This window comes from Pongo pygmaeus, chromosome 8 (assembly GCF_028885625.2).
Source record: "Pongo pygmaeus isolate AG05252 chromosome 8, NHGRI_mPonPyg2-v2.0_pri, whole genome shotgun sequence".
Lineage (NCBI taxonomy): Eukaryota > Metazoa > Chordata > Mammalia > Primates > Hominidae > Pongo > Pongo pygmaeus.
The window spans coordinates 138321670-138340352 of NC_072381.2; the positions used below are offsets into that span (position 1 = coordinate 138321670).

Below are 18683 nucleotides of genomic sequence, written 5' to 3' on the forward strand. Positions count from 1 at the left end.
CCCACACCCCTCTTCCTGGAGGGCTCCCCCATCCTGCTTGGATCTAAAGTCTGACTGCTGGACACACAGGCCCCCAGAGAGCCCCTCGTGCCCAGTGGCATTCCAGAAAGATCCATGGACCCCTGAACCTCAGCATTTCCAGGGTGCCCACACGCCCAGTGGCATTCCAGGAAGATCCATGGACCCTGATCCTCAGCATTCCCAGGGTGCCCACACGCCCAGTGGCATTCCAGAAAGATCCGTGGACCCCGACCCTCAGCGTTCCCAGGGTGCCCACACTGGCCCAGTGGCATTCCAGAAAGATCCGTGGACCTCGACCCTCAGCGTTCCCAGGGTGCCCACATGCCCAGTGGCATTCCAGAAAGATCCATAGATCCCTAACCCTCAGCATTCCCAGGGTGCCCACGCACCCAGTGGCATTCCAGAAAGATCCGTGGACCCCGACCCTCAGCATTCCCAGGGTGTCCACGTGCCCAGTGGCATTTCAGAAAGATCCGTGGACCCCAACCCTCAGCGTTCTCAGGGTACCCACGCAGGCCGGGCTTGCTTTTTGGCATTTGGCTGGGTGAGATTGGCTTCCACTTTCCCTCTGCGTCTGCCCTGGCGGGGGGTCCCGAGTGCCTCTGCGTGCCAGGCTCATCCACCTGCCACCTCACACTCTTCCCCGTACAGCTCCGCGCCTGTCAGGACACGTTGGCCTTCCTGTGCTTTCCTGAAGGCTGCCAGGGCCCTGAGGCTGTGGGGAGGTGTCCTTGCCACGGCCTGGCCCCTGAGGCCTGTGTCTGACCCAGCTCCTCAGAAGCTGGGAGCCAAGCCGCCATCTGCACCTGCTGGTCTGGCAGCGTCTCCTTCCTGCCGTGGCTCCCGGTTTTCAGAATCGTTTTATAGTTTTTGCTGTTGTTGTTCAAGTGAACGCATTGCAAACCGGCCGAGCAGCCAAGTGCATCTTCCCGTCACTGCCACAGTCCCCACCCCGGTTTTTGGGCAGAGGTGAGCTCACCGTCTTGGAGTGGCTCAAGGCACCTTGTCAGCATTGGTGGGCAGGACCCTCCCACGGGCAGTAGACACTCCATGGGGAGAGCCCGCACCTGCTGACCCAGAGAGGAGACAGCATTCCTAGCGCAGAGCTCCAGGAACAGCCGCACCCGGGGCGTTGGTGTGCACGCTGGCAGAATGATGCCAAGAAACGTGTCATTGGCAGATGGGTCTGAAGACCAGCGGGGTCTTCTCCCGCAAAGGTGTTTGCCACTGATCCCCATGGATGAATAGAACTCTGCTCTGAATGAATTGTAACTGAATGGTGTCTGTCATTTTGCCAGAAAAGGTGCTAATATTTCAGACATTTATACAGCCCTCAGTTTTTGTCCTTAACTAAAAGCACGTTTCTTCCTAGCGCCTTCTTTAGGGACAGCCACAAAAGTGACTTGTTTGAGGTGGACAGGAGCAGGAGGGTGAGCAGGCGGGAAGGAGGCTGGCCAGACCTCGGGCTGCCTCTGCCTCCACATAAAGAACTCTCCCGGGCGGGACCCTGAGCTGTAAGATGGTGCCTTCGGGCCAGGACGGCACCCAGGATGCAGCCTCCCAAAGGCCTTTCATGCCATGCACTATTTCCATTGGGTGTAATGTGTTAAAGCTCTACATGTGTGCTTAGAATTACTGGGGGACAAGGGACCCATGGTGGCAGGGATGAGTCTCGCCCACGCTGGTCTCTGGAAACCAGGCGGCTGTGAGTGGATGCGGGGTCAGGTGGCATCAGCCCTTAGTGGTGAGCAGAGGTGGTGATGGGCTTTCTTCACCCAGCATTGGTCTGCTCGGCTCCCCAGAAGCCAGGGCCCTCGGGGCAGGATTGTGGTGTGCGCCTCAACAGCAGCCCTGCAGCCCCCACCCCGTAGCTCCCCCCACCTGATATCTCCTGATACGTGTGGCTCCCGGTACAGCCCAGGCTCAGGTGGCGGCGATTTGGACACCCCAGCAGTAGCATGGAGCTGCCGCCTTTTTGCGCATCCTAGCTAGAAGTGAATTTCTAATTTTTAGTTTAACTTTGAGAATTAACCGTCATTAACTCTAAGATAAAGAGATTTAAGATGGCTCCGCAGTGGCCGCTCCACTGGCGTGACAGCCGGACATTTCCAGGCATTAGCATTTCTCACAAAACCCCATGTAGAACATGGCTGGCAAGGGCAGCGCGTCTGGAACCAGAGTCCCAGCTCTGCCCCTGACATTGCAGAGTTGGGCACATCGCTCACCCCTCGCAGCCTCAGCGTCCCCCTCAGGATGGTATCATCTCTGGGCAGGCTGAGCCTTCAGGCCCAGGCCTGCCCGACAGTACCCACCTCCAGGTCAGCCCCTCCGCAGCCAGAGAGCCGAACGCTCCCAAGTCACCACAGTGTCGCCGGCCATCGGGTGGCTCCTGTCGCAGCTTCCGGATATGTGGGGGGCACTGCGTTTCCTTGCGGAAGCCGTGGTGCTGTGCATAGTCAGCCAGGGGTTTGGCTCTCCCTCTTTGTCTGTGTGGACGCTGAGCGTATGGAGGATGGGAACTGTCACGTCCATTGCCTGGGGGCTCCCTGTGTCTGTGGACTCCTTACATAGTGAAGAGACTGCATCATTCTATTTATTAAGAAAAAAACCACATGCCACCATCGAAATGGCTCCGCAGAGCCTCGCTGGCCGCCCCGGTGGCCTGGCCACTTCCCTCTTCCAGCGACTGAGGATCCCGGAGCTTTTGTCCATGTGGGTTCCATCTATTGGTCATTGCCATCAGTTTTTAAATATTTATTAGTTCGTTTTAAAAATAACAACAATTACATGTTTACATAACTAACATTTTTGTGAAAAAAGTACCGATGCATGGGGAGGGCACCTTCCGCCAGGGCGTGATCTGGTGGCCGCACACACAGGTCCCGGGAAATTCCAGCCACCCAGGGTGTGGGAGTCTGCAATGCAGTGGCACATCTGGCACCCAGTGCATGCAGCACCTTCCTCAGAACGGCAGAGCTCAGTGGAGGAGTCTCTGGTGGGGACGCTGCCAGCCTCCGGGAGGAATACGTTTTCCAACACCCTCGGGTCTTCTTGAAAGCTTAAATTTTGTCATTGGCAGCAAATAGCATCTGCTGCTGCTGGAAGAGGCAGGCTCGTCCGCCCTTCTGGAGAAAATGTCTGTTAGCCACCGAGGTCTAAGTTACCACAGTCTGTCTGTCAATCTTTCTGGCAAAATATGGTGTCCGTGAAATTGAGCAGCTGCCTTAGGTGAAGACTCAGATGCAGGCACGCTCCCCTGAGAGACGAGGGCCATGTCGTGCCTCTGGGCAGAGGGCTCCCTGGAGGCCTCATCTCATCCTACCCAGCCCAAGACCCCATCTCCCAGGCCTGAGGTTCAACATGAGGAATCATCTCTCCTGCTTCCCTCGGAAGTGAAGGTGGCTTTTTGTTTAGTGCTGAGGGATTGACCCTGGGAGAGACCCTGCCCAGCACGGCCCGGCCTCTGCCTGGTTCCCACGCCGGCGCCGGCAGTTTTACCACCTTGGGCAGCGTTTGCCACATCCGTGCAATGCCAGCTCCATGAAATGAGTGTCCTCGTCAATGTAGATCTCCCCTCTGAGACTGCTGCAGGGGTCCCAGGGACCCACAGGGGGCCACACGCCAACTCCAAAACTGCCCAAAACTTGGAAGTATCCCCAGTGCCCATGGGACGGACACACAGTCCCCAGTGGGACGGACACTCAGCACTGACACGGAGGCCACGGCAGCCGCCCCATGAAGAGTGGGACAGACACTCAGCACTGAGCCGCCGCTGCACACAGCTCCACAAGTGAGTTTAAAGCCGGGTTGCACAGGTGGAGAGGAGGCCCTGGGACTCCAAGGGGTGCTGTTACTGCAGGCGGGGAATCACCTCCCACCTCCCTCCCCGGTGGAGGCCTCTGGGCTGTGGGCTGGCACAGGGTGCGGTGGGCTTGTGAGCACCCGTGTCCATGTGCGCTTGGCCTCCTGTGTGCCTCACTGTGAAGTTTACTAAAATAAATGGACGAATTTAGAAGTTCTATCGCTACCCGTCAAAATGTTTCAAAGTTTTTATCATACTCAGAGCACGTCAAATGGGAAAAAATCACTCCTTCCCAAAGAAAGACTCTCAGAGGTGGGAAAGGGATGTTTTCATTGAACAATTACTGAGCAAGATCAAGTTTCAGCTTTTGAAAAAGACAAAAATATACGCAACACAATGGACACATATATTTTTAAATCAGGGATTAGGAGGCCCCTTTCAAACTTTCTGTGGGCCATAATTTACATTCTTCTGTCTTTAGATGTGTATTTATAGTGTAATAATTATCTAGCAAAATGAGCTCAACTGCCTGCAAGCTGGCTGCTCAGGAGGGAGCGAGGCCGCCCGTCCGCCTGGTGGTCACGAACCCTGGCTGTCTGCGGCTCATACAGACTGTGGGACCTGTGCCGAGTGGGAGGACAGTGAGGGAACCCGTCCCACGGAAAAGGCCTGCCAAGGGCTCCGGTCACCCCGAGAGCTTTGTCCCTCGAGACATGGGTGAGGGGAGTGCCCGGGACAGCCTCCTGCTCTGTTGCCCAGGCTGGAGTGCAGTGGTGGTCTCGGCTCACTGCAGCCCCATCTTCTGGGCTCAAGCAATCTTCCCCGCTCAGTCTCCCGAGTAGCTGGGACTACAGGTGTGCGCCACCACGCCTGGCTAACTTCTTTATTTAGTATAGAAACGGGGTCTCACTACGTTGTCCAAGCTGGTCTCAAACTCCTGGGCTCAAGCGATCCTCCCGCCTCAGCCTCTCAAAGTGCTGGGATGACAGGCGTGAGCCCCCGTGCCCAGCCCCCCAGACCCTCTTGGAAGTCTGTGCCACTTCCTTCTCCCGCTCGGTAGCTTCAGTGTTGCCACAGCTGTAATCGTTTAGTTTTTTCTCTTTGGTTTTAGGGCCTTCTCCTTTTCAGGAATTTCAGCGGCAGCTGGTGTGTTTGGAAGCGGGTGTCTGAAGCCAGCGTTGCCGGTGGTGCCTGCAGGCTGCACGGGAAGGCAGAGCAGCTTTGATGAGGTGCTGCTTGTGACGGGCGTGTGTCAAAACCGTTTTCTCTGTAGTGTGCTACACCCTCCTGCTCCTTGTACACAAGAGCAGCGTGGTAATCGGTTAATACTTTAACCAGGCGGGAGTCAGAGGAGGGGCTTTCACCCTGATGCCCACCTGGAGAAGTGAGGCTGCACTCCTTCCTCAGCACGGCTCAGGGAGCTGGTATGAACTGTCGCTGTTTGCTTGAGGTTCAGGGTGGCTGAGCACTGTGGCGAAGCCATGGGCCCCCACCCAGCCTGCCTTGTAGGGCCCTCCCAGGCCCGTTGGTCTCTCCTGTGCTGTCGGCCCTGCCCCAAGACCTCAACGTAGCCAGGCTTTTCCGCCTGTTGTCTGCTTCTCGGGCCCGTGGCGACCCTACCTACCCAGCCCAGCCTGCTCAGGCCCTAAAGCTGGGCCTTGTCAGCAGGGCCAGTCAGCCTGGCCACAGCAAACAATCTGCCGTGCAGCCTACACGGACCGCTGCCCGCATCCTACAGGGAGGAGAGAGGGACAGGGAGGAAGGGCAGTGCCTGCAGGCGAGCACAGGAGCACGATTGTTCGCCCTATCACAGCCGCTCCCACGCTGTGGGGGCAGGTGTGCCCGTCTTGTGTGCTCCCCCCCCACCCAGCAGGTATGCTTTCAGATAAGCCCACATGCCTGGCACTCCTGCGTCAGTCACTGCTGGGCAGCATCCAGGCCCCGCGTCCTGCTGCTCTGCGGTGTGGCCCCGCCAGCGCCTCCCGCCTGTGGGTACAGCGGTGGTGTGCAGTCCACACTGGCCTTCCCCAGACCCAGCTGGAACCAGCCCCTCCTGCATTTCTCCCTGGGTGTTGGGGGCCACAGGGAGCACCCCTAGCTGTGGATTAAGGGTGCTGCCCCCAACAGCCCGGCCAGGACACCCCTCTCACCCAGGCTTCTTCCTCCTGTTGAGTCGCCTGTGAACACTCCCAGGGCAGCCCTTCCTGGAGCAGATGGGCTGAGGAAGCCACTGCCACTCGGGCGTTCCTGTTACCCCTTGCTCATCCCCAGAGCCCAGTCTGTCTGAGCAGCAATGCCCATCAGACCCTGTCCCGTGGACAGAGGGCGGCTGTGCTCCCTGACACGCCCTGGCTTCTCTCCGTGCCCCCAGGGGATGCCAGGCGGCACGGGCTCTCCAAGCTCCATGGGGTGCATGAGGAGTGAGCACTGGTTCAGTTCCAGCTTCCTATTTAGAAGTCACCTATTGTGTGCTGTGTGGACGTGTGTCCGGATGCAGTGGACGTGTGCCGGGTGCAGTGGACGTGTGTCTGGATGCTGTGGACGTGTGTCCGGGGGCAGTGGACGTGTGTCAGGGGCAGTGGACGTGTGTCGGGGGCAGTGGACGTGTGTCTGGATGCTGTGGACGTGTGTCAGGGGCAGTGGACGTGTGTCGGGGGCAGTGGACGTGTGTCGGGGGCAGTGGACGTGTGTCCGGATGCAGTGGACGTGTGTCGGGGGGCAGTGGACGTGTGTCCGGATGCAGTGGACGTGTGTCGGGGGGCAGTGGACGTGTGTCCGGATGCAGTGGACGTGTGTCCGGGGGCAGTGGACGTGTGTCAGGGTGCAGTGGACGTGTGTCCGGGGGCAGTGGACGTGTGCCGGGTGCAGTGGACGTGTGTCGGGGGGCAGTGGACGTGTGTCCGGGGGCAGTGGACGTGTGTCGGGGGCTGGGCAGGCCCCTACCTGCATCCAGTTTCCACTCGTGTCCGCGGTTGGGATCAGCTGAGAAGCTCCTGAACAAGGTGGCCCAGCCTCTCAAATGTGTGAAATGGGACAGGCTACCAGGTTGCTGCTTCTCCTGAAAACACGTGCAGCTGTTCTCTGCTCTGTGCTCTTCAGAAACATGTATGACACGTAGGCCCTACATAGTTACGTTTTTAAGCAAGCAATGACTGAGCCCAAGGCCGGGTGGCAGCCACGGCTCCCGTGAGTGTCGCTCCCACTGGAGCGCGGAGAGGATGGGAGCTCCTGCGTCAGGGCAGAGCAAGTTCCGAGTCCCCGGCTGTTTCCAGGTGGTTGGGCACAGGGCTCACAGGCGCCCCTGTGGGCAGGGTCCAGGGGGCATGGGAGGGGCTGCAGAATCCACAGCTGAGGTGCCGGGACGAACCCAAAACCTAATCACAGCCAACAGGGAAATTTCACAGCGAATCAGATCCCAGTTGCGACAGGTGCTGTATGATATTTTGGAATTAACTGAAAAAACTCTTGAGACTCTGGTGAAGGCCCCGGAGGTTGAGAGTAAGCAAAGATGCTGTACTTAGGGACAGGTGGCTGAGCTCAGCCACAGGATCCCCAGGGTTCTTTCACTCCAAGTGGAATTCGTTACCACTTCAGTGCAGTCCCAAGCGACATGCCCATTTCGGGGTGGGTTTGCAGCCCGAGGGGTGGGCCGGGCCCCCTGAGAACCTGCAGGCCCGGAAGTGGGGGATGTGCTTGCATGTTCCAGACTCGGCGGGTGGTGGGGGCTGTGGCCATGAGGCTCCAGGCTGGTGGGGGAGTGACCAGTCCGTGTGTGTGTGGACTGCTCTGCTGTGTGAGGGCGGGGGCCGACGGCTCGGAGACGCAGCAAGGCCGCTGAGGAGCCCAGATGAGCTGTGCCCTGGCTGGCAGTGGGTGGTGGAGACGCAGCCAGCAGACCCCGGGCGGTGCGAGATGCGCTCACTGTGTGGGTGAAGGGCTCCGCCCTCAGGGCTAGTGACACCGCCATGTGGCCAGCCCCATTCCCAGACCCGCAGAGGGCATGGGCAGGCCCGGGAAGCAGTGAGTCGGGGACAGTCACCCTCCACCGCAGCAGTGACCCAGGGCCACGGCCTGAGCACCTGGACGCTCCCCGAGGTGGGAGCGGCGTTGGTCAAAGCGGAGACGCGTGTGCCACACCCCAGAGCTGCCTGCACTTAGAGGCGTTTCGAGCTGAGCCGGGCCGGGTCACCAGGTGGAGGAGCATCCTGGGACCAGATGACACTGGCTGCCATTTTGTTTCCATGGAGGTTTTCATCATACTTTAGACCATGTTCAAAAAACCAACAAAAACCAAAGCTCAACAATTTCATGCAGTAAAGAAAGAACTGATGTGAAGATACTGTGCTATAGCTAAAATTTAGTCTCACATAAAAATAAGATTGATATAGAACTTAAATTGTAAATTTGGTTTTATATTCTAGAAACTTCCATACGTGTATTCATTCCCCAGGTAGTGCTGGCCATTCTAAGGTGTATTGGGAGAGAATCGGCACAACTATCCCTTTGGGGCTGAGGACGGCCCGACCGGCCGGCTGACCCTCTGCCTTCATGTCTCCCCAGCTACCCATACAGTGAGGACGCCCGCCAGGGTGAGCAGTACATGAACACCCGGTGCCCGGCCTGGTGTGACCGCATCCTCATGTCCCTGTCCGCCAAGGAGCTGGTGCTGAGGGTGAGTGTGTGCTGCCCCAGCCCTGGGCGCAGAGGGATGTGGAGCGCTGGGTCTGGTCTGGCCCGGCCCCGGTGACAGGGCCCCAGGGGTGGGGGCACCCAGTCTGGGGAATGCTGCCAGGTTGGGCCCTGGCCTCGTCCTGCCATGAGCTGCACCCCAGCACTGGGTCAACTCTGAGCCAGCACTTGGGCTGGGGCAGCAGCAGATAGAGCCGAGTTCCTGGGCTATGGGCAGCCAGCGTCGTCCTGAGTTTGAAACATACACGGGTGGTCGGCAGGAAGTGTTTTCAAATCGTGGTTCACTGTATCCTTGGAAGTCAATGTGCTCTTGTGCATTCCAGAGCTCACGGGCTGGGCCGTGAAGCACAGTAGAAATGTCTGAGGTTGTTTTCCTAAGTTGTAAATTAGAGCCCAGATTCATTTGGAGCCTTGATAAGTTAAAAGTGAACGAGCGACATTTTCAGATGACCTGGGCCTTGGGAAATTTTCAGATTTCCTGTAATGTTTTTTTTTTTTTAATAATTTTTTTTTTTTTTAACAAAAAGGGAGATAGGGGCTTGCTTGCTACGTTGGCCAGGCTGGTCTCAAATTCCTGGGCTCCAGCATTCTGCCCTCCTCGGCCTCCCAAAGTGCCCGGACTACAGGCAGGAGCCACCGCGCCCGGCCAATCCTGTGATTTTTCAGTTCCCACATTTTAACACACAAGGAGTGTTTTCAGAAGAATCAATATCTGAATTGGTTTTGTCAACCCCATGAATGAAAATTAAATGCAGATAGTAACGAAGCTTGCGGGTGTGCGTGGGAACTGCAGCCGTGCCCAGCACCCAGAGCTGGGGCCTCTGACCACGACGTGGGTGGGCAGTCGGAAGGAGGCTGGAGACTCTGGTGGTGCTACTGCCAGCCTGGTGGGCTCTGCCCCCCTCTCCACTGTCCCAGGCCCAGAGCAGGGACAGGAGCCCCCTACTAACCCCGACTTCAACACCAGCTGTGTGAGGCTCCAGTTGTCCCTCACTGCCCGTCTGTGTCGCTGTGCCAGACGGCACCAGACCCCAGGCACGGCAAACACCTGGGTGCAGGTGTGCCCTCAGCAGGGCGGGGACCCTCTGCAACCCCAGTCCCTGAGATGCACCCTGCCGGCCTCTGCCACATGGCTCTGTCTGCCAGGCCGGGTTCCTTACCGTTCCTTCCTACATCCTGGAGCACCCTGGGTGCAGCCTGCCCTCCGTCCCTGGCTGTGCTGTGAGGAGCCTGCCTGGTGGGGGCCTGGGCTGGAGGCAGGGCCCCTTGGCCAGAAGTCCCTGGGGTCTGCAGCCAGCCTGGCTCCTCCGCAGCCCCACCTCTGGCCTGTGGGCAGGGCCTGTACCCATCATTGAGGAAAGCGTGTTGGCCACAAGCACAAAAGCCCAGGAGTGGGCTCAGCCTGGAGCCTGGCTGTGGACATGCCGCTGCCCCTCTGGCTGGGCTCACTGGTAGGCACGCCAGTCCCTCGGTGCCACATGGTGGGTGCTCCCATCTGCCGGCGCTGAGAGTGGGTCAGGCATGTGGAGCCCAGGGCTGCTACCAGCGGGGCAGGAGCCTCCCGGGGACTCGGGCACAGATGCCATCCCCTGGGAAAACTCTCGTCAGAGGTCACGAGAGTGCAGATTGGTGAGCAGCGCCCAAGGGCAGAAGGCTGGCAGGGCTGTGGCCTCCCCACATTGTGCTGCCGCTGCCAGGACTCCATCAGCTCAGAGCAGGGCAGCGTTGCAGCCCGTTTTCCATTCATTCACAGCCTCTCGGGTTCTCTGGATCCGGGACTTGACACTTTACGCTCAGGGTGGGGGACAGAGCCTCACAACACATACCTGGTGGCCTTTGACAGCCCGTTTCCTGGGGCGGGAGTTTGGACAGGCTCTCCCCATGGGGCCACCCAGCGGGGAGCGGGTGTGCAGGACAAGCAGACGGGCACCGGGCGCGCTCCGCAGCCTCATCCATCATGATACGCGCTGTCACCTCGTCACCAAGCTCCGTTCTGCCTCCGGAGCCCTAAAACACCAAAAGGGGCTCGGGACGCGGGCGGTGCTGCTTGGGGAGCCTTGGTGACAAGTGTTCAGTGAGGTGTGCGGCGCGCTGCCTGTGCCCGCCGTAATTTGTTTATCTGTCCAGAGATTATGCAATTGCAAATCCACAATTTTATGCTGCCTTTGTAAATTACCACGCTGCGTTTGATGAATGTTTCTCCACTTCTGCGGAGGCGCCGCTTCACCCGCGAGAGACGGGAAGGTGCTCATGCATGCGGTGCCGAAGCTTGTGTTTTCATTCTTTCTGGCAGGCGCCCATGCTGGAAAGTAAATCTGACCTTAAGCTTCCCACTGCATTAACGATAATTCAGTTTTAACTCGATAGTCTCAGATGCTCCAGCTGTGGATATAAAATTCCAGCTCAACCAGAGCTGAGTGCTGACCAGCAGCAAACCGCTTCCGGAGGCGCCCAGAATGCAGGCACCCGTCGGGAAGTACGCACACAGCCGTGAATTGCTATGCACAGATTGCTTTGTGTCGTGGTGTGGAATTCGGTGTCTGTTCTCGTTTGAACACTGAGTTCTAGGTTAATAGAACAGTCAAAAACAAATCAAAGTGGGAAGATTGGAACTAGATGGGCTGCCTCAGTCAGAGGAGCACACCTGCACAGAAAGCTGGGGTGCACACACTCCTGTGAACAGGGTCCCCTGCAACTCCCCGGAGAGCCAAAAGGGCCAAGGTCAAGGTGCTGAGTTGCTGCCGCGTCACCAGAGCCTTTGGTCCATGAGCTGGCCTCTCTCTCAGGGGCCAGGCAGGGCGGGGTGGCAGAGGTTGGGGAGGTACTGGCAGGGGCCGACCCCCCGCATCTCTCTGCCCCCACAAAACCCTGATGTTCCTGCCAGTCAGCTCCCAACTGGACCCAGGATGCCCCACCTCCCCACACTCACCTGTCTGTTTCCCCTTTCCAGTCGGAGAGCGAGGAGAAGGTTGTCACCTATGACCACATTGGGCCCAACGTCTGCATGGGAGACCACAAGGTGACATAGACTGAGGTCCAGGGGCCGGGCCGGGGAACCAAGGGGAAGCTAGGGGACCGGGGGGCTAGGGCCAGTGGGCGGGTGGGTGCTGGGGCTGGCAGGCAGGTGGGCGGGGGTTGGCCAGTCTCTCCTCTCCTGCTCTCCTGTCTTCTTAGTCTGACTCTATAGAGTAGGCCAAGTTGGTCTGTTTTTATTTAATTTTAATAAAATATCATAAGCTAGGTGGATAAGTAGGAAGAAGGCAGAAATGATGTTACAATAGAATAAAATACATAATTTAATATTTGTAAAAAAATGTTGTCCACAGCTGATTGTTTCTGAAGGCTGTTTTGCAAATATGCAGCTGCAGTGTTTCAATGGCCTTCTTGGGGCAGGCTCACTGTCAGCCGAGGAGCCGGGGTGAGGGCGCTCCCCACCACGTGCCGAGGGGCAGCACTGGCACAGATCGTTTATTCAGGCAACTGCACCTCGAGAGTGTACACAGGAGACAGATCAAATCTCATTTTCAGCCAATAAATGAGTTAGCTTCTTCCACGTTGGAGGCCCAGAGCTGTGAGCCCCAAACACACCCGGATAAGATGCTGGACCTGCCAGGTGCGGCAGAGCCGAGGACGGGAGAGCCTGCCTTCCCCACTTCATTTGGGGCCTATTTAGCCACTCTTTTACATCAAATTTTTCCATTATTTTTTTTACCTGGAAATAACACCTTCCTTGCAAAACCTGTCATGGCCGGCCTGGCTCCAGCTCCACATTCACGGGGCCCCTGACCCCTGCTCTGCCGTGGCTGCGCACAAGGGCCGAGCTGCCTCCGCTGGCCATCAGCTCCTCCCAGCCTGGTTCGTGGCTGCCCTTGTGAGACGCAGGGTCCAGGTGTACGACGGGAGGCGGCGGCATGTGCTGTGCTGTCCCGCGTGCGCCGTGCTGACACCCTCCTCTCTTCCTGCTGCAGCCTGTGTTCCTGGCCTTCCGAATCATGCCCGGGGCAGGTAAACCTCATGCCCATGTGCACAAGTGTTGTGTCGTGCAGTGACGTGGTGGTAAATATGACTCCTCCCTCTAGTTCAGCTTTTACGCAGCTTTTCCTGGTGCGTTTGTTCCTTTAACAAATTACGAATTCCGTGACAGGGAAGAGATGCCAGCGCCACGAGAGGACCCTTCGTGAGCCCTCCCTGTAGCCGTGTACCGAATACGCACTCTTGAAAGCTGCATCGAGAACCCGCCCAAGCGCCACCTGCTAGACGGCCAGCCCCACACTTCGCTTCAGCCTCCGGACCATTCCGGAACAGCCTCACATACCTCACTGTCTCGTCTGTTCATGTGACATTAAGTAGAAATATTGGTTTTTTTTTTTTAAATAAGTCACAGTCCTGTTGTCAAAACTCTAATAGACAGCAAAGAAGGTCTGTACTGTAGACTTCACAGTTTTCAGTTTTTAATGATTGTCAGTGGAGGGGCTTCTCCAGCACAGAGACCCCCCCCCACTGTGTCCAGGGACCCCCTCTGCCAGGTGGAGGTGTGTCCAGGGGCTGGGGAAGCTGAGACGGGCGCTCCCTCTGCCAGCCGGCAGCGTGGCCCTGAGCATGGCGAGGGGGTCTGTCTCTGCCGATGCTCCTTCCGCAGCACTGACTCTGCACCGTGTCACATGGTTTTTGAATCACACTGCAGCTGCTTTCCATTTTTATATATATATAAATATATATAAATATATACTTTTTAAAAATAATTTATAAATCTTACCAAAACTTATGCTAAATGTACTTTCCAGTATGAACGCACAGGAGAGTCCCATCAGTAGGCGGCATTGGAGTCTAGGAGCTCAGCTGTGTGTCCATCAACACACAAATTCGTAAAAAACACACATGGCCTCGCCAGCGTGGGTAAAATCGGCCCCACAGCACGTCTTCACTAGCGGGCCGTCACTCCCATGCCGTTCTTCTGTGTAATATTAAGAACTGAATGTGAAGTTTATAGCTAGCCTGGGTGTACCTTTTAAGAATTTTGTAAACCGTTTGTCTGTCTGTTGTTACTGTTTATGGTGCCAGGTATTCAACATTACAACAATAATATCATGGGAGAAATAGAAATAGCCTAGTTCGCTTCCAATAGAAACTGCTTTTAACATGGGCTGTATATAAAAATATTAAAGAGAAACAAAACTGTACATTTCCTCATTGCTCCGCTACAAACAACCCATGTAATAACCTTGTTGCAAATATTTTTCTCCTATAGCACTAAGTACAGCATTAAAAGGTGATTAGAGAGTCTGTTGATGAAACACAAATGTATGTTTTATTGATTTTACTTTAGAACACTACAGAGTTCCTGGACCGGGTGAAGGCATTAGCTGGGCGTTTGTTTGGTATAAATACTACCACTGCAAGTGACTGCTGTCCTCTGCGGAATCTGTTCTTGGTGGAAGCACCGGTCCGTGTCCCTGCTGTGGTTGCCGCTGTCCGCAGTTCAACACGGAGTCCGCCCCACAGGTTTCAGCTGTTGGTCGTTCTGAGGGCCTTTAGAAGTGACTGGTCTGGTTCCTAAGCAATAAAATTGACCGTGGTGAAAATAGTCCCGTGTTGCTTTGTTTTTGTTCCTTTCCCTTCTCCTGCCACCTTTGAAATGCTAACTCAGGGGAGCGGCCTCCTGTATACCCTGTTATTTGAGATCAAGCTCATTAGAAATCCTGGAATTTCACTGTATCACACACTGTCACAAAACACTAAGCCGTTCCTTGAGAAAAGAAAAACAGCCTTTTGGACTTTCTACTGTAATAAAGGATTTATCCCTCAACATTTTAAAACGAGATTATATAAATGCTTTGCCTTCCTCAAAACTTTAAGAAGCCCCTCTGCTCTGAGCTGAGCTGAGAGGGCTCCCCACAGAAAAGCGTTGCTTCTGCCCTTCAAGTTGCTTCCTTGTAAAGAAGGCTGCTAAGAGCCTAAAACAAAACGCGCCGAGTTTAAGCCCTTTATATTTCTCTTTAACGCTTCTGCAAATGCCTTCCAAGAGAAATCGTACCACCGCAATGATATAATAATTTACATTTAATTTTTGAAAATTAAAACTCAACAGTCACGCCCATTAAGATGCAGCGATGGGCAGCCCCGGCCACAGAGGCTGCGGGAGGGTGGAGGGGTTTTGTCAGCCGGAGCCACAGCCCCGCGGAGCTGGCGGCATTTCAGGGCAGGACATGAGTCCCCTGAGCCCCCGGCTGGGCGCTGCGGGCCTTGCCCACGGGGCCTCCAGCTCCCTGACCCCGCGTGACCCATGGGAGGCCCCGCCGCTCCGCGGGCGGAATTATTTCAGATTTCTCTTCGCGCTCCTAGTTTGGAATAAACTGCTTTCCACCGCGGGAAGATCTAGCGGGATGGCGACCGAAGGGCCTCCGTGCAGCGGTTGAGACCCGGTTCCACCGGCTGAGCCCAGGGCGGGCCTATGGGATCCGCTTACGCGCAGAGGCATCTCCGAAATAATCAGAGCAAACCCCTCGGCCGAGTACGTGGCCCCGAAGCGGGAAAACGGAAGAAGAAAAACCTCCCGCGGGGACTCGAGGCGGGTACGCGGCTCACCCGCCCTTTCGGGGCCCCCCAAGCGCGTCCGAATCCGCCCCGAGGCGAGGCGGGCCGGGCCGTACCTGCTGCTCCGTCCCCGGCTCCGTCCCGGGCTCCTGGCGGCTGTCGCTGCGGTTCCTTCCCGCGGGCCGGGCCCCTTCCCTGCGCCTTCGCCGCCTCCTCGCGCCTGCCCGGGGCCCGCAGCCTCCGCACCGGGAACCCGGAGGACCCGAGGCGGGCGCAGGGGTGAAGCCGGGGCTCGGGAGGGGCCGCCTCGCTCTGGGTTCCAGACGGAAGAAACACGCGGCGCAGGCTCCGGAGCGGCGGCTCCGACGGGGACCCGTTAAATAATTTATTGATGATACAAAGCAACTCGCGCCCACCCGGGGCCGCCCCCGGATTCTGCAAAAATAGATTCGCCCCCACCCCGCGCGTCCTCACAAGGCGTCCCCCGCGCCGCCGCCGCAAGGGCTGACCAGCGCCAAGTTCGAGGGTTTGTGCTTCTTGAGCAGCCGCGTGATCTTCTCGTCGTCCGAGTTGGGGTCCAGGGGCCGGTTGTATTCATCGTCGTCCTCCGCGTCCGAGCCGCCCACCTTCAGCTTCTCGGCGTCCGAGTCCTGCTTCTTCTTGGCCGACGCCATCTCCGCGGCGTGCCGCTTGCGCCACTTGGTCCGGCGGTTCTGGAACCAGACCTGGGGGTGGACGGGGCGGTCAGGCGGCCGCGGGGCCCGGGGCTGGCGCTGGGGCCGTTCGCAGGACGCGGGCCCCCGGCTCTGCTCTCCGGAGCCCCGCCGCGCTCACCTTCACCTGGCTCTCGGTCATGCCCAGCGAGTAGGCGAGACGCGCGCGCTCCGGGCCCGCCAGGTACTTGGTCTGCTCGAAGGTTTTCTCCAGCGCGAAGATCTGCTGGCCCGAGAAGGTGGGGCGCGAGTGCTTCTTCTTCCCGTCCTTGTCCAAGACGCCGCCGGCCGGGGCTGCAAGGGAGGGGAGGGGAGGGAGGTCAGCGGCCGGCGGGGTCCCCTCCGCGCCCACCTGCCCCGCACCCCCCGCGCGGGCCACTCACCCGGGCCAGCTAGATGCGGGTCCCTCCAGGGCGCGCCCTGCACCACGCCGGGCCAGAAGATGGGCGGCCGCCCGGGCAGCTCGGCCAGGGGCTTGGGGTAGCCGCGCGCCACGGTGGCCGCGGGCCCGAAGTAAACGCCGGCGGACGACGCGAGCCCGTTGAGCCGGGGCAGCCCCCCCAGGAGGCCCCCGCCCCCGGCGCCCACGGGCCGGCCCAGGATGTCGCTGATGCCGTGCGGCGTCCCGAGCGGGAGCTGCGCGCCCAGGCCCCCCAGCGCGGGCGCCTTGAAGCCGGCCGGACCCTGCAGCGCGTAGGGGAACAGCGACGTCTTCATCTCGGCCATGTTGTGCAGCGCGGCCAGCGGGGCACTGCTCAGCACGAACGCGCCCGGGCGGTTAGTGTCCATGGGCGCCGCCGCCGCCGGCCCGGGCTCCCATCCGGGCCCCGCCGCCGCCGCCCCTGCCCGCCGGCCCGGGAAGTTTGCGCGCGGCCCGGGCGGGCGTTGGCTGCAGCGCGGGGCGCGGGGCGCGGGGGGTGGGCGGGCGGCTCCGGCGCGGGGCGGGCGGGCGGCGGCGGCTCCGGGGCCGGTCCGAGCAGCGCCGCGCGGGACGGACGCGCTGATAACGGGGGCCCCCGGGGCGCGGCGCGCGCGCTGATTGGCTGCGGACCCCGCGCTCCGGCCATTGGCCAGCGCCCCCCACCGCCCGCGCGCCCCCGCCGGCCGCGCACTCCATGAAGGGCCCATTAGCGCGGCAGGTGCCTCCCGGGCTGTAAATTCGCCCCCTGATTTATCTCCCCGGGGACGAAATAAATCCCGCTTAGATGGGAGTTTAGTTAGGCAAAGGTTTTCATGCGAAATCAGGAAAAAATACGAGAACATATTTTATTAACGGAAAGAATGCAGATTTGAGGACCCGCCCGCGCGCTCGGAGTTCCCCCCTCGGGGAAGAGCCCCGGCCCGCGTCCCAGTCGCGACTGCTCCGCCGCCCGTGGCTGGGGTGGGTGTGAGCAGCAGCGGACGCCGGCGGGGAACGCGATCCCGGCGGGTCGGGGCCACAGGAGGGCGGAGGACGCGGGCCTCGAGTCCACGGAATCCACGGGCCTCACGGCCTGGCGAGGCTCGCACGGAGCTGCCTCTGGTTTCGCCGACACGCGGCCGGCGCGGTGGAGGAGTGAGGCAGGCGGGAGCGGGGCGGGGAGGCGGGTCCCGGGACCACACGCGCGGCTCGGCGCTTCCCAGTCGTCGGCCTCCAGGTCTCCCGCTGGGGGACCCCCAGGATGTGACCTGGGCCCACGACTTCGCCCACGGGCCGCCTCTCGCGAATATCCAGCCGGGAGAACAGAGACCAGGACGGCCTCAGCGCGGAAGCCCTGTCCAGGGCCCGAACGTGGGTGCGGGCTGGGGGCGCAGCGGCAGAAACGCGGCCTTAGACGCGCGCGGGGGGCCTGTGTCCCCCCCGCCCCCACGGCACCGGCAGCCGCTCGCTCATCCATCCCGCAGCCCGGGCGGTGAGATGACTCCGAGCCCCGCGCACGACGGCCGCGAGCAAACGCTCCGACCTCTGGGGTGACGTCTCGTATTAATTTAGGGACACGGGGCGGCTGTGACTGTGGCCCACGGCTCGTGGGGAGCCCGAGTCTGTGCGCAGGGAACGCCGCTGCGTGGCCTCTCTCGGGCCTGGGGGAGTTTCCTTCGCAACGACTTTCCCGTTTCGCCCCGGCCGCCAGGGGGTTGGTGCCGCGGAGGAAGGCGGCACCCAGGGTTCGGGGCCGGGGTCTCACGTCCGCCCCCGCGCCCCCCTCCAGCGTCCGTTTTCGTTTTGTGCAGGTCGAGGCGGGGACTTGGCGCCGTCGGCCGCTCCTGGGTGGCGGTTTGGAAAAGCCACCTGCGGCCAAACTCCGGGGCAGTGGTGCGGCCGCCGGGTGTGTGCGCGCTCGGGGCTGCCCCGGAGGCTTCTGGCTCCACTGAGGTGCAGCCCCGCGTTCACTGGGGGTTCGCTTCCCCCGTCGAGTCCGCACTCGATTCGATCGGGATTGGGATTCGATTGGGCGCGGCCGCCCCGCCGGTGTTCGGCCCCCGCGGAGCCTGGCCCGGGGACCCCCAGCGCCCGCCCGGCCCCGAGACCCGCCCCGGCCTGTCCTGCGCCCCGCTCCCTCGGAGGAAACACGAGGAAGGGCCCTCCCGGGTCGGGTTCGGGCCCCTCCCAGCACCCCAAGGCGACGGCGCCCGCGCCCAAGGCTCGGGCTCTGAGCTGAGACGCGGGAACTGCTGTCGCCCTCGGACCCCCCCACTCTGCGCGGCCGAGCAGACCCTGGGCGGGCCGGGAGGGGTGCGGGTCGCCCGAACTGAGGCTGGGGAGGCGCACGCGGGCGGGACGGCGGGAGGAAGCCGCGCTCCGAACAGGCTCTGGCTCCTCTCACACCCTGGAGGGGCGAGGCGGGGGGCGTCGTTAGCGCTGTTTTATGGCTGAGGAAACATGGACCTGGAGGCGCTGCGCTGCGGCCCGGTAAACCCTGGGTCTGTCTGCGCCCCCCGGTCCT

At 59.8% G+C, this 18683-nt stretch overlaps 2 protein-coding genes across 3 annotated transcripts in view; one reads left to right on the forward strand and one right to left on the reverse strand.

Moving 5' to 3' along the window:
• Nucleotides 1-14096, forward strand: part of INPP5A (inositol polyphosphate-5-phosphatase A) — a 245590-nt gene extending 231494 nt beyond the window's left edge. For both annotated transcript variants that reach the window (XM_063670417.1, XM_063670418.1), the window contains 4 exons: nt 8384-8495; nt 11463-11531; nt 12481-12568; nt 12657-14096. In XM_063670417.1, the coding sequence (XP_063526487.1) occupies nt 8384-8495; nt 11463-11531; nt 12481-12561 (262 nt within the window). In that variant the 3' untranslated portion in view covers nt 12562-12568; nt 12657-14096. The remainder of the gene's footprint in view (nt 1-8383; nt 8496-11462; nt 11532-12480; nt 12569-12656) is intronic.
• On the reverse strand, nt 13798-16708 carry NKX6-2 (NK6 homeobox 2). Its single transcript, XM_054504013.2, has 4 exons — nt 16143-16708; nt 15881-16053; nt 15163-15771; nt 13798-14065 (listed from the first exon to the last, which is right to left on the reverse strand). The coding sequence occupies exons 1-3, from the start codon at nt 16546-16548 to the stop codon at nt 15517-15519; spliced, it is 834 nt and encodes a 277-aa protein (XP_054359988.1). The 5' UTR covers nt 16549-16708; the 3' UTR covers nt 13798-14065; nt 15163-15516.
• Nucleotides 16709-18683: the final 1975 nt, after the last annotated feature.